The sequence below is a fragment of the Propithecus coquereli genome, unplaced genomic scaffold (assembly GCF_000956105.1).
Source record: "Propithecus coquereli isolate 6110/MARCELLA unplaced genomic scaffold, Pcoq_1.0 Scaffold212, whole genome shotgun sequence".
Taxonomy (NCBI): domain Eukaryota; kingdom Metazoa; phylum Chordata; class Mammalia; order Primates; family Indriidae; genus Propithecus; species Propithecus coquereli.
Window position 1 is genome coordinate 1,487,800 of NW_012146301.1, and position 15,496 is coordinate 1,503,295.

A 15,496-nucleotide genomic window follows, 5' to 3' on the forward strand; every position below is an offset into this window, starting at 1 on the left:
TAAGTACACCAGCTGATAAGTGGTAGAGACAGGATTGAAATGTAGGTAGTAGCTTTATGTCTGTGTTCTGAAAAGAGAGCTCTGTAGTTTCTTCCAGCTATATCCCTTCTTTTACCCACATATCCCTTCTTCTCCTGGAAAAATCTATTCATCTAAGTCATGACTCAGCCTTTTCTGAGTCAGTCCTGTCTGTCTGTGTGTGTGTATATATATATATATGTATACATACACATATACATATACATTTATTGTAGTGAGAATACTTAATGAGATCTACACTCTTTTTTTTTGTTTGTTTACAGAGAAGATAAAAATCCAACTATCTTTATTTCTCCCAAGATAGCACACTCTTTTGAATTTTGTTTGTCACATTCTACTTTCCATAATGTCAGATTCCATTAAATTTAAAGAAGATAATAATACAGAAAATAATAGATTGCCTCCTAAATAACTTTATGTTCATATTATTGAATGATGGCATTTTTTTTTTTTTTGGCTTAAAGATTGCATCTTTATTTATTTATTTATTTTTTTAATTTCAGCAAATTATGGGTGTACAGATGTTTAGGTTACGTGTGTTGCTAAAAATAGAAATACCATTCGATCCAGCAATAGCACTATTAGGCATCTACCCAAAAGAGCACAAAACATTCTACGGTAAGGACATCTGCACCTGAATGTTTATGGCAGCACAATTCACTATTGCAAGAATGTGGAAACAACCCAAGTGCCCGTCAATCCATGAGTGGATTATCAAAATTTGGTATATGTTCACAATGGAATATTACTCAATCATAAGAAATGACAGTGATCTAGCACCTCTTACACTTTCCTGGATTAAACTTAAGCTCATTATCCAAAGTGGGGCACCACAAGAGCAGCAGAACGGGATCCATTTGTACTCACCATCAAATTGGTATTAACTGATCGACACATAAATGCACATATCAGAACAGCATCTATTGGATGCTGGGAAAGGGGGAGGGCGGCGGGAGGAGGGGGGAGAAGGGAGGAGGGGACGGGTATTTGTATACACAAGGAGGGCAATGCACACTACCCGAAGGATGGACATATTTGAAACACGGAATTGGGGGGGGGAACCAAGGGCAACACACGTAACCTAAACATCTGTACCACAGGGAGGGCGACGGGAGGAGGGGGGAGGAGGGAGGAGGGGACGGGTATTTGTATACACAAGGAGTGCAATGCGCACTACCCGAAGGATGGACATATTTGAGATCTACACTCTTAACAAAATTTTAAGTGTACGATACGTTATTGTTGACGATAGGTACAGTGTTATACTGCAGATCTCTAGATCTTATTCATCTTGACTGAAACTTTATGCCAGTTGATTAGTAACTCCCCTTTTCCTCCTCCCCTCAGCCCCTGGCAACCACCATTCTACTCTCTGATTCTCTGAATTTGACTAACTTATATGCCTCATATAGGTGGAATCATGCAGTATTTGTCTTTCTGTGACTGGCTTGTTTCACTTAGTATAAGGTGGTAATCCATGCTGTTGCATATTGCAAAATTTCCTTCCTTTTTTAGGCTGAATAGTATTCCATTGTATGCATATACCCCATTATCTTCATCCAGTCATCTGTCAATGGACGCTAGATTGTTTCCACATCTTGGCTGTTGTAAATAATGCTGCAATGGATATGGGAGTGTGGATATCTCTTTGGCATCCTGATTCAATTCTTTTGGATATATACCTAATAGTGGGATTACTAGGTCATGTGACAGTTCTATTTTTAACGTTTTGAGGAACCTCCATGCCATTTTCCATAGCTATTGTACCATTTGCATTTCCCCCAACAGTTTACAAGGGTCCTAGTTTCTCCAGAGCCTCACCAGTACTTATCTTTGGGGGGTTTTTTTTTTTTTTTTTTCTTTTTTTTTTTTGATAATATCCATCCTAACAGGCGTGAGGTGATATCTCATTGTGGTTTTGATCTGCATTTCCCTGATGATTGTTGATGTTGAGCATTTTTTCATATACCTGTTGGCCATTGGTATATTATCTTTGGAGAAATGTCTGTTCAACTCCTTAACCCATTTTTAAAATCAGGCTATTAGTTCTTTGTGGGTTTTTTTGTTTGTTTGTTTGTTTTTTATTATCGAGTTGTAGGGGAACCTTGTCTTCCAGTTTATAGGAATTATGTAGTATTCTTTATAATCTCCAGGGCCTAGTATAATGTTTGAAATTTGATATACATTCTGTAAATAATAGTTGAGTTTTAAAATTCATTATTATCAAAAGAATAAATACTGTGCTATAACACACTATAAAACCATGTGATTATCAGGATGTTTTCAAAGTGTACTGCCTTAGTAAGTTCTTGACGTGCTCTCCCTAGTGGTAGAGTACCTGGGCTTCCCAGTTGAAAGACGGGGAGGCTGAGGTTTTGGTTGTGTGAGTGACAGGTGATAGAGCCAGACAAAGGCAAGAGTTCTGCTCTAGGACCAGTGAGTCCAGTGCCTTCCACCGCACATGTCAAGCCTCTCCGTGTCTGTTCCAACCACAAGAATCTTACAGAGCTGTTCTTAGATCTCCCCTTAAGCACACCACTAAGATGAGGCCCCATTTATCATCAATGGAGACATGATTCTGGAGGGCAATCTTGGATATGAAGAAATTTTCAAAGTTCCCAAAGGCCCCGAAATTCATAATCAACAACTTTCTGCAGCCTTTGTTATGAATTCTGTGGGCTGAAAAAATATCCAAGAAAATTTCATCTCATTGGCAGTCTCTTTTCTCTCTTTTCTTTCTGATAGGAAGAATCTGGCCTGTAGCTATGCTTTCTCTTCTAAGATCATCAAGATATTTAACTGGCCCTTTCTCTATGCTTGGTTAAAAATGCAACTCAAACCTCATCTTCAACAGGCTCATCGTCTCGCATTTATTGCATTGTCATGTACAAGAATCTTAAGTAAAGAATGATTTAGAGAAAACTTAAATGATAATTTAAAATATATTAGGCTGGTTTAGTAGTGCTGCTGATTAAGGGAAGAAGAAATGGAGATAAGGAAGAGGCGACCAAGAAACACCCGCATTTTTACTTGTGGAGATTACCGGTAGATGATTGTGTCAGTTGCAGCACAGAGCGTTTTCCCATGGGCTCTTCACATTGTCTTCCTATCACAAGACTGAAAGTCTTGAATTGGTTTTGATTATCTTTTTAAACTGTCTTTTTTCTTTTTTTTAATAGAAGTATCCAGTATTCCTTTCTGTTTGGGGCTGATGGTGTTGGTATATCTCTTCTCTCTTGATGATAACCTCTGGGAAAGGGCTGTGGTACAGTCAATACATGTTGTTTTGAATTTATTCATTATTTATATACAACAGCATACCACGTTATCAAAAGTCTTATATTAGTTTATGTGGATAGTTGGGGACATTTTCAAGGTATCGGAAGTTTCTTGTTAAAAAATTGTTCTTATTCTGCTAAAATCCCACATCTTTTATAAAATTTAAAAGAAAATTTGTATCTACACGTTTAGATCTTTCTAGATTATCACATTCACTTTTATGAAAAATTCTTTTTTCTTTTATTAAAATGTTATTTACAAACAATAGAATTCAATTTTAAGTGTACAGTTTGTTGAACTTTGGTAGTTGTGTGTAGTTGTGTACCCACCACCACAATCAAGATAGAAAACAGTCTCCTCACCTTGAAAACTTTCTTCATGTGTATCCTTCTACTCTCTTATCCCCACATTCAACTGCCAGCCTCAGGTTACCACTGATCTTCATGTCATTATAGTTTTGCCTTTTTTAGAATTTCATATACTTGGTATCATATAGTGTGGAGTCTTCTGTGTTTTCTTTTATTTAACATGATGTTTTTGAGATTCATTTGTGAATTTCTTTTGAGATTCATTTATTAACATTACATTTTTTATTATGTAAGTATGAATCTATAGTACAGATGCACCACAATTTGTTTATCCGTCCACCAGTTGATGGACGTTTGGGTTCCAGATTTGGGTTCTTATGAATAATGCTGCTGTGAAAAAAATAAATAAATAAAAAATAATGCTGCTGTGAACATCTATGTACACATTTGTGTGTAGACATGTTTTCACTTCTTTAGGAGTGGAATTGCTGGGTCATGTAATAAGTGTATATTTAACATTATTTTACAAAGTGGCTATACCATTTTGCATTTCCACCATCAATGCATCGAAGTTCCAAATGCTCCACATTCTTGTCAACACTTGGTATTGTCAGTCATTTTACCTTCAGGCACCCTAGTGGGTGTGTAGTGGTATCTTGTAGTTTTAATTTGTATTTCTCCAACGATTAGTAATATTGAGCATCTTTTCATGTGCTTAGTGGCCATTTGCATATCTTTTGTGAGGTATCTGTGCAAATCTTTTACCCATTTTTTTCATTGGGTTATTTCTTTCTAATTGAGTTAAAAGAATTCTTTATATATTCTGAATATAAGCCTTTTTTTGGGCATGTTTTGTAAACATTTTATCCCAATATGTGTCTTGCCTGTCTGTTCCCTTAACTATGTCTTTCAAAGAGCAAAATTTTAAAATTTTGATTAATTCATTATTTCCTATTTTTAAAATAGCTTGTGCTTTGGATGTCCTATTTAAGAAATCTTTGCTAATCCAATGTCACCAAGATTTTCTTCTATATTTTCTTCTAGCATTTAATAATTTTTGCTATTACATTTAGATCTGTGATCCAGGTTGAGTATAATTCTTCTGAGGCGAGGGTTGAGATTTTTTTCCATGCAGATATCCAATTGTTCCATCACCAATTATTGAAAAGACTCTCTTCCATTGTATTACCTTGGCACCATTGTCAAAACGCAGTTGGCCAGTGTGGGTCCATTTATCAACTTTTTTTCTATCAGTTATCTGTATATCTGTCCTTATGCCAGTAACATGCTGTCTTGATCACTACAGCTTTATGGTAGGTCTTGAAATCAGGCAATATAAGTGCTCTAGCTTTGTTCCTCTTTTTCAAAACTGGTTTACTTATTTTAGAAACATTGAATTTTAATATGCATTATAAGATCAGTTTGTAATTTCTTCAGGAAAGGGGGGGGATTAAGGTTTTGCCTGGGATTGCATTGAAACTATAGATAAACTTGGGAAGAATTGCCATTGTGATAGTTTTAAAATATGTCCGCAAATTCTTTTATACTTTAAGAGGTGAACTTATTTCCCCTCCCCTAGAGTATTGGCTGTACTTAGTGACTCACTGATAATGAGTAGAATGTGGCAAAAATGATGGAATGTGACTCCCAAGGGCAGGACATAAAAGACACAGTTCCTTCAATCTTGCTCCCTCTTGGGTAACTTGCTGTTGGGGATGCCACATGCCATGTTATAAGGACATTGAAGCAGGCCTATGGAGAGTTCCACATGGCCAACAACTGTAGCTTCCTGCCAGTAATCAGCACTAACATGCCAATGTGTATTTGAGCCACCTTGAAAGGTCATCCTCCTACCCCAGTCAAGTCTTCAGATGAGTACAGGGAGACTGACATCTTGACTGCCTCGTGGGAGACCTTGGAACCACTCAACTAAGCTATTCCCACATTCTCGACCCACAGACACTGTGTAAATAATAAATGCTTATTGTTTTAAGCCACTGAGTTTTAGGTAATTTGTTGCTCAGTAATAGACAGCTAATACAACCATTTTAACAATATTGAGTCTTCTGATTCATGAACATCATGTGTCTCTCTATTTATTTAGCTTTTCTTTAATTCCTCCTTGCTATTTTTAAATTTTCAAAGTACAGACCTTGTACATCGTTCATTAAATGTATTCCTAAGTAATTCTGGTTTTTGATGCTATTATAAATGGACTTCTTATACTTTTTTCCCAATTGTTTATTGCTAGTGTATAGAAATACAATTGATATCTGTATATCGTTCTTGTAACCTGCAACTTTGCTGAATTTGTGTATTATTTCTGGTAGCTTTTCTGTAGATTCCTCACGGTTTTCTATACATGATCATGTCATCAGGAAATAAGTTTTATATGTTTTTGTGTTTTACTACTTTTCGATCTGTGCCTTTTATTCTTCTTGCCTTACTACACTAGCTAAGACCTCTAGTACAATGTTAAATAAAAGTAGCGAATGCACATTCTTGCCTTCTTCCTGATGTTAGATTGAAAGTATTGAGTTTTTCATCATTGAGTCTATATCTGTAAATCTATAAATCTTTCTAGGTCTTCACGTTCACTTTTAGTTTATTTTTAGTCCAATGTGAGAAACAAATTCATCATAAGCCCATTTTCCCCTTAATTTTTAGTTTGTTGAATCAGTTTATAAAAATAGACATAACTTTATGGGTGGATAGTCTCCTTAAAAGAAGATTAGAAGGTATTCGTTTACATATAAGCTTTCTCCATGTGCTAAAGACTCTAGCTGCCTCCTACTGTATTTTTTTCCTACTAGCAAAAGCTTCATTTTATTTGGGACAGCAGTGGCTCCAACTGAAAGATCACATTGCCCAGTCTCCTTTGCATCTAGGTGTGACCATTTGACTAAGTCCTGGCATCCTGGCTAGTAAGCTGTAAACATACATATTGGTGAGACTTCTGGGAAGGCTCCTTAAAGTAGCCTTTTTTCCTTTTTGTCCTTATTTTTTCTTGCTGCCTAGAATACAGTTAAAGATAGTTGGAGCTTTCTGGCTGGGCATAGTGGCTCACGTCTATAATACTAGCACTCTGGGAGGCCAAGGTGGGAGGATTGCTTGAGCTCAGAAGTTTGAGACCAGCCTGAGCAAGAGCAAGACCCCGTCTCTACTAAAATAATAGAAAAATTAGCCAGGCATGGTAGTACATGCCTACAGTCCCAGCTACTTGGAAGGCTGAGGCAGGAGGATGGCTTGAGCCCAGGAGTTTGAGGTTGCAGTGACCTATGATGGTGCCACTGCACTCTACCCGGGGCAACAGAGCGAGACTCTGTCTCAAAAAAAAAATATGTATATAATTTGTGTGTGTGTGTAGAGAGAGAGAGAGAGAGATAGTTGCAGCTTTTTTAACATGAGGGAGAAATAAACCGTTGTATTTAAGGCACTGTATTTCGAAGTTTTCTACTTTGCACAGTTGACGTAATCCTCCTGGTGCATGATTTTCTAAAAGGAAAAGCGTAGAGCAGCTTTCTGAAACAATTTGTGAGAAATAGTCTCTGGTCAGATTAATTCTGTCTCTATTCCAGTTCAATTTCCCAAGAATCAAAAGGATATCCAGTGTTTTAATTGGATACCTCGATATCTTTTAGGTTAATATCCTTCTTCTTCCCTCATGTGAAAGAGCGAGGAGAGCTATAGAGTTCAATCTGAATCATTTCTGCACTTAAAGAATAACACAGCAAGACTCTTACAGTAACTACCAAAGGCACATGGTTCTGTCATGAAAAGAACAATCTTTTCAAATTTTGTCATAAATGGCAGAAATAACTTTCAGTATCCCTAATTTACATACAGATTCTCTGGGTAATAAATTAGAGAATTTACAAAGTTCCTTCATCCTTTCTTTAGCATTTTCAGTGCAAAAGAAGGAATAGAAAAATCTAAGATCTATTACAGCAGGAATTTTTCTGTTTTGCTCCCTACTGTGTTCCAATGTTAAAAACACAGCCTGGCACATATTAGCATTCAGTAAATATTTGTTGAATGAATAAATAAGGCCTCAGTGGACCTTGAGTGTGTATGAAGTCTGTGTGCTGAGGCCCAGGTGCAAGGGGACGTCTATCACCGCTGTCATCCAAAGGCAATATCATTCCCCTGGGAAAGCACCACTAGTGTTTCTCCTATTGCCCATTAGATGATAGATTTCTTGGACATGGATACTGTTGCCGACAGGGACCCAGGCAGTGCAGCTTGCCTTGTGGGTTTTTGTTCAGCCACAGTTGGCTGGAGAAAGAGATCGACACCTGGGTATCACTGCCAGGTCATGGTTTCTCACCTCTGCCTGCTGTGGTTTCAGGCTGATACTAACAAGACCAGAGGACAGTTGAAATTTACTCTGTATAATCAAGAGTGTTTTGCATGTTTTCCGCCCAACAAATTAAATTCTTTATTTGCCTGATGAGCGTTATTTCATAATTCCTTTTCTAAAAGAACTAATAATCTGAAAAATCTGAATAACTGTGTAATTAATGTCCACGTTTATTAGAGACCTAAAAGAAAATGACTTCCTGTTGTTTCATTCTCAGTTAGACTTACGAGGTAATAGCGTCCACTGTTGGCATATGGGGAGTTCCTACCTCTAACTCAGGGCCATTGCCTGGCCCTTTGACCTAGACTTTCAGCTGGACATGGGCCAGACGTTCTCTGGTTGTCTGATCTCTGCCCCTTTTCCTACCTAGTGTACCTGATTCATGCTACCCGAGCGCTCCGATTCCTCTAGCTCATCTTCCCAGGCACACACCATCTGTTCCTTTCTGCTTTATCTAGTCAGCCTGGATGGACTCCTTGCCTGCCCAAGCCCATGCTACTGCTGCCTTCCTATCAGGGGCCCCTCCATTGACCTTTGGCTTCCCCAGCTCTGAAGCCCGCCAGACCCCCTTGTTAGAGTCCCCTGGCCTGCTGAGAAGCAAATCCAAGTGTGTGGTCTTTTTTTTAAAGCCTGTTTTTCACAACGTCTGTGGGTTTCAAGAAAACTCTCCCATTCAGAAAACCCAGTACAAGTAAGGTTTATGAGAGAATGAAAATTAAAGTTAAAAGTAATGTGTAAATGTAAGGTAGTATAATAGGTGATACTGTGTCAAAGCTTTTGGTAGTAATTAGGTGAAATGTAATGCAATCATTTTTATCGCATCTTGTCATAAATAGGGTGATCTGATTATCAATAGGAAACTAAACTTTTAACCTCTTTATGTTTTTATCCTTTGTGAGTATCTAAAACATTTTGCAGTAATCTGCTATTTAGCAACTTGAGGTCATGCCTGTGTGGCGAGGTCATGCCTGTGTGCCAAGTGCATGGACAAGTGAATTCTTTACCTTTTTGTCATATGGGAAAGTATAAACTTAGGACGAAAAAAGAATGTGTCTGCTCGCAACTTTCCAATTTCCCTTAAAATGATCTAAGGTCATGTGTTTATTTTTGTGGAACATTCGTGTATTCACCGTTCCTCCAGCAGGTACTTAAAGAGGTACTTATTATGTACCAGGTGCCCTTCTGGTTACAGAGGTCAAGTAGTAATTAAAACCAACCAAAATCTTTCCCTCTCAGAGTTTCCATTTAAGTAGATGGGATGGAAATGTAAGCAAATGAGCACAAAAACCCTATTTCCCTGCCAGAATTTGTGGTCATGTATTTGTTTATTACTGGGTAGGACATCCTAATTCTTCATAGGATGGTCCTGCTAAAATTGAATACACAATTTGGTAAGTGTATACATGATTGTGGGGGCAGGGCCAGGCATAGACAGGAGAAGGAAGATCTTTAACCTTCATCAGTTTCTTTAGGGAATCTCTGTCTCCCCCCATAAAATTAAGAGCCCTTGCTAAATTGTGAACTCCTTAATAAGTACAGGCAAAGCTCTGCCTTTCCATTATATTCTTTAAAAACAAGTGATTTTTAAAATCAAAACCAACACTGTATTGTTGAGTTTATAAGTTATATAGGTGTAGTATGTAAGACAGAAGTAACACAGTGGATGGGGGAGAAATTACATACAGCTATGGTATGTCCTCACCTAATGTTGTTAATAGGTTCTTGGAAACTAGGACTTCAAGCAAAATAACATTCAAATAACATCATTTCATTCAGTGTCTTTTCATTATAATGTTGATTTAAAAAAACAAAATTGGATTCCTTATATATTGTTTCACTAAAATTTGCAGTTTCCCAGAACCTATTGACAATGTTAAATGAAGACTTACTGTATACTTTTGCAAGCTTCCCATATTTTACCTGAAGTAATTCAGTAATAACTCTAAGCACGTTGTGATAAGTTAAAAATGCATATTGTAATCCTGAGGGCAAACTTGAGGAAAAAAATGCAATGAAATGTAGCTAAAAAAATTAAAGAATTAAAATGAAATACTAAATAATATTTGATTAACACAAAAAAACATAGGAAAGGAGGAGCAAAGAATAAAAATACAGATAAAACAAATAGAAACCAAATAGCAAAATCCAACTATATCAAGACAAATACATTTAGGTGTGAATGGCTAAACACTCCAGTCAAAACATAGATTGTCAGACTGATTTAAAGGCAAGAAACTGCTATAAGCTATCTGCAAGACACACTTTAAATACAAAGACACAAAAAAGATTAAAAGTAAAAGGATGAAGAAGATATATCATGGAAACAGCATAAGAAAGCAGAAGTGGCCATATTAATATCAGACAAAATAGACATCTCTTACGATCATTGCTGAAAGCGCATCAGGATCCTTTGTTGTGATGAAAGGGTCCATTGGAAATGCATGTGTGCCTAAGAACAGCTTCCACATACATGAACAGCTTCCAAATACATGAAGTTAAAACAGAGCTAATGGGAGAAATGGACAAATTCACAATCACAGCTGGATATTTTAAGACTAAAAAATAAAATGTTTAATTTTTTTACTTAATTCAAATCTCACAGCTGTAATTTGATCTGTATTCTTCATATTTTGTTGTTTATAATAACATTTTGCCATCTTTAGTTAAATCAGTGTAACTATGCTGTTATATACCCCATTTTCTGTTTTCCTTCCTAACAGATCTTCAGAAAAGGGATTTCTACTTTCTTGCCTCCGGTTCATTGCCTTTTTTTTTTTTATCATTACTGCTATATTTACTTCATATAGCTCTCTTTGTTAAAAAAAAAAAATTTACTACGGATAATACTACCCCTCAGAATTCCCATTCCCTATAGCCCCACTAAAGAAGAAGCTATTTTTCATGACTTACTACAGATGGATGTGTCCATAAATAGTATAAACTATTATTTTGTGTTTTGAAATTTTGCAAAAAGATGAATAAAACATCATATACCTTTCATGTATATTTTTCATTCAACCTTAAATACATTAATGCATGTACATGGAGTTCATTTGAACTGTATGGCCTTTCTGTTGTATGAATTCTGTTGTATGAGTAACCCACTCTTTAGCTGTTCCTGTACTGGAGATACTTTGTTTCTCTTTTCTCACTGCTATGTACAGCTCTGTGATTGAATATTCCTGAACGCATACTTCAGCTCTAGGTATTGCCAAATTGCTTCCCAGAAGGATTGTTAACTTTACCCTCCCTTAGAACTGTGTGAGAGTTCTCAGTTCCCCTCATCCTCACCAAAACTGGATGAGCTCAGATTTTTAAATTTGTGCCAATTGTTATTGTACTTCGCATTGCTCATTTTAGATTTCAGTTCCCTAAAAACAAATGAGGATAAACATCTTTTCATCAGTTTTTTAGCTATTTCAATTTCCTCTTCTGAAATCTCCTTTTCTTTCGCTTTTTAGATTGGGTTGATTGTCTTTCTTATACATTTCCAGGGTTTCTTTGTATGTCCTGATTGCTACCTTTGTTGGCCACATGAATGCTAAGTACCTTCTACCAGTCTCGCGCTTATCTTTTCACTTCATTTATGGTAACTTGTGGCACACTGTGTCTTTAAAATTACCTTGGCTATTCTGGATCCTTTATGTTTTTATTTTTTAGCTCTTTTTCTTGTGATATATAACACATACCAAAATGTACATAAACCATAACTGTGATGAAGCTGTACAAATCACTATAAACACACCCATAAAACCACCACACAGGTCCAAACCACACTTGGCCAGCCCCACAGCCCACAGGACCGACCTCTCTCTCTCTCTCTCTCTCTCTCTCTCTCTCTCTCTCTCTCTCCCCCTCCCTCTCCCTCCCTCTCCCTCCCTTCCTGCTCCTGAGACCCCTCCTGACACGTGTGGTCATCATCTTTGTGCTTTGCTTTATTGTTTTACTATTTGGTGTATGGTTTAGATTTATCCATTCACAGAAATGGAGGAATAATGTTTGCAGTCTTTTGTGTCTGGCTTCTTTCTCCCAACATGATAATTTTAAAATTTAAACCTTAAATATTCCGTATGAATTTTTAGGATTCACATTTATGTTACAACGAAACACCCTGTTAAGATTTTATTTTGTATTATATTGAATTTGTGTATTAATTTGATGAAAATTGGTATCTTAACAATTTTGTGTCTTCCTATTCATGGATGTGTTATCTATAATTTTTACTAAGGTTGGTTTCCTAAAAAATATCCCTTATTATACCTTTTTGGTTTTCTCTTTCAAGGACTTACACATTTTTTAATTGGATTTATTCCTAAGTATCTTGCAGTTTTTGTTGCTGTTACCTGCTAGTTAATTGTTTTTCTTTTTTGACAGTCTGTGTTTTATCTCTGGTTGCTTTTAAGGATTTCTTTCTTTTGTTTCACTACAATGAATCTAGGTGTCAGTTTCATTTTAGTACCCTTTTAAGGACGCTTGCATTTTCAATCTGAGGATTTATATTCTTTATTAATTCTAAAAAACTCTCATCTGTTGTCTCTAAATATCTCCTTTCCCCCACGTTCCCTCTGTTGTCCTCTTCTGGAACCCCCCATAAGACATACGCTCATGGCCCTAATCTGTGTGGATTGCCCTGTGCAGAGCCAGGGGCCTTCCCTCTGTGCCTTCCCCACCCACGTGGACCCTCCTTGGTGCATGCCCAGCAGAGCTCGGACCTGTGCGCTGTGGATGGGAGAGAGTGGATAGGTGGCCGTGCTGGGTATGGGAGGAATCGCCTGCTTTTCACACAGACTTAAGTAACCCTCTGCTTCACTCCTGCCTTCCATGCTGCTTGATGCCTTTAATCCTTGAACCTGTCAGAGTCCCATGCGACCCTCTGCAGGCATTTGAATTTACACTGCTTATATGCTGAGCAATTTAGAATCATTCAATATGCTTTCCATTTTGTTAGTGTGGTTCAGGATTACAGATGCTTTCTCTTTTTACTGACCATGGAGATTTTTCTGTTTTTGTTTTCTTTGTTGTTTTGTTCTATTTTGAGAGAAGGGGCACGGAAATTATTTGAAACTAAGTCTTACACAATTCACTCTCAGCCTAAGTACAGTCTGTCTTTTGCACCAAAACTGTTCTTATAAATGCCTTGTTCATCAAATGCCTTTGCCACATTGAGTGGTCAGTTCTCTCTTACCGAGCTGTTAGCTGCATTAGACATAGCTGACCATTCCCATGTTAAAACTCTCTACTCTTAGCTTCAGTGCTAGTAAACTCTCCAAGTTTCCCTTCTGTTCACTGGCAGCTCCCTCTCAGATTTCTTTATTGGCATCTCCTACTCCATCCATCCACAAAATACTAGTGTACTACTGGGTTCAATCCTTAGTCTTGTTCTCTCTTCCCACCCCCATATTATCTTGTCTAGTCCCATTGCCTTAAATTCCATATAATATCCAGTGACTCCCAAATCCTTATCTCTGCCTAACTTTCTCCTCGAGTTCCAGATTTATTTTATTTCCTTCACAGAACTTGTCCGAAGTTGTTTTACCTGTTGACTTGTTTACTGTCTGTTCTCCATATTGACCACTATGACCTCTGTAAGAGTGGGGCCTTGTTTAACTTGTTCTCTGCTGTATTCTAAGTGCCTAGAACAGTGCCTGGTGTGTAGCAGATTCTCAAGAAATTCTTGCCTAATTAATTAATTTAAATTTTATTAATAAAACATTGGCATGTACTTTTCTCATGTTAGATAGAAAGTTGTCAAATATACTCTAATTTGGTATGAATAACTTCTCTTCCTAAGAATCAAATTCACATAATTAAAGTTTTTTACAAAGGAATAGCCATAGTCATTTTTACTTAGAAAACCATGGAGACTCTCAAGACATCTCTTACCATGTAAATGACCTTAAAGGTGATTGGTTTATAAATGGAATTGTTAATTGCTAACTAATATTGGTGAGGAATTTAAAAATCTAGAAAAATCAATACTTGAAAAATTGGTTAAATACTATGTTAATTAAAAATAAGATTTTAGATTGTCTTTTCTGATAAATTTGTTATGTGATTGGGTCAGATTAAACATCAGAGTCATCTTCTGCTATTATCTCTCTCCAATGGCCATCTGCCAATAAGGGTAACCACAGAGTTAGTACAGTGTGAAAGTGTTTTGATAATCAGATCTTTTATGGCTTTTTTACAAGATGAAGACAATGTTTTTGAAAATATTTTACCAGTACTTTTGAGTGTTAAATGATCACTATTTTGCTAGCTCTTCTAATTCAATAAAAGCAAAAATTTGTTTACTGAGTATATTCAATTTTTTCTTGATTTTTACTGCTTCGTATTCTGCAATTTGGTAGAGATTTTTGCTTACCATCTAACACTACTAAAACTAAAAAAAAAAAAAACCCTTCTGAAATGTTTTGTGGCTATTGATTTTTGTGTTAAATGTATTCTTTAAAATGGTATTACATTTAAACAATCCAGTTGGACTTTTTTCTTTTAGATTTCTGGTATGTGCTACGATAGCAAAATGTTCCAAGTTCATCAGGTGCTCTGCATCCCCACCTGGATGGCAAAGTTCTTTTCGTGGACACTGGAACCCATCTTCTCATCTTCAGAACCCACTGGTGAAGCCAGAATTGGGATGGGAGCCACAGTGGACATCCAGAGACAGCAGAGGATGGAGCTGCTCGACCGGCAGCTGATGTTCTCTCAGTTTGCACAGGGAAGGCAGCAAAGGCAGCCACAGGTAAAGCTGATAACAATCGCTAAAAATTTAAAAATACTCATTGGCCCAGGTAAACTTTTCCCCTCTGATTGCGTGTGTGGTAGAGACTACATTTTATTCTTGTGTATTACGATGTGGATGTTAACATGTTTCCGGATAGAATGTAAGTCTCTGTTAGTGGCTATTCTTAGTTTTTTTAAAAGTTGCAAAAATAAATTGCAGCTGAAAGATTGGTCAAGCTGGACATTCTTGTTCCACTTATATTAGATAAGCATTATTTCTTAGAGAAACACCAACCTAGTTAACAAGATGTGCTATTTATCTGTTTTTATAATCTTGTAAAAGCCACAGTGTCTTCCTGTTAAAATGCTAATTGTGTGCTGTGGAATGAAGAACAAATGTAAAACTTCTTGATTTTCCTTAGTTCAGATGAAGACAATACAAAGGTAAGAAAATTTTCAAAGGAACAACCAAAGAGTAAATCAAATAAATACTGTGTTTTCTTAACCTTGTTATCAATAATCAGGAACCATTGCACATTTATCTACAGATACTGTTGTATCCAGACAATCTGATACTACACGTGTCTTTCAAGGGAGGCAAGAGAAAGAGAGTTACTATGTGTCAGGCTAAAACATCAGGCCCAATCTTTCTTGGACACTTCTGTGATCTAGAACATTGGGCTCTTCATTTCTTGCATCCACCTTCTTTACACTCTGGGGTAGTAGGAGTTGACACTATTCTCTCTTGCCATCTCCCTGTCTCCTACCGGCATTGGGTGCGAGAGTT

At 36.9% G+C, this 15,496-nt stretch overlaps 1 protein-coding gene across 1 annotated transcript in view; it reads left to right on the top strand.

Annotated features, from left to right (window-relative positions):
* Positions 1 to 15,496, top strand: part of UBAC2 (UBA domain containing 2) — a 175,336-nt gene that overhangs the window by 116,193 nt on the left and 43,647 nt on the right. Inside the window, exon 7 of the mRNA XM_012644452.1 lies at positions 14,483 to 14,728. Coding sequence (XP_012499906.1) covers positions 14,483 to 14,728 — 246 coding nt within the window. The remainder of the gene's footprint in view (positions 1 to 14,482; positions 14,729 to 15,496) is intronic.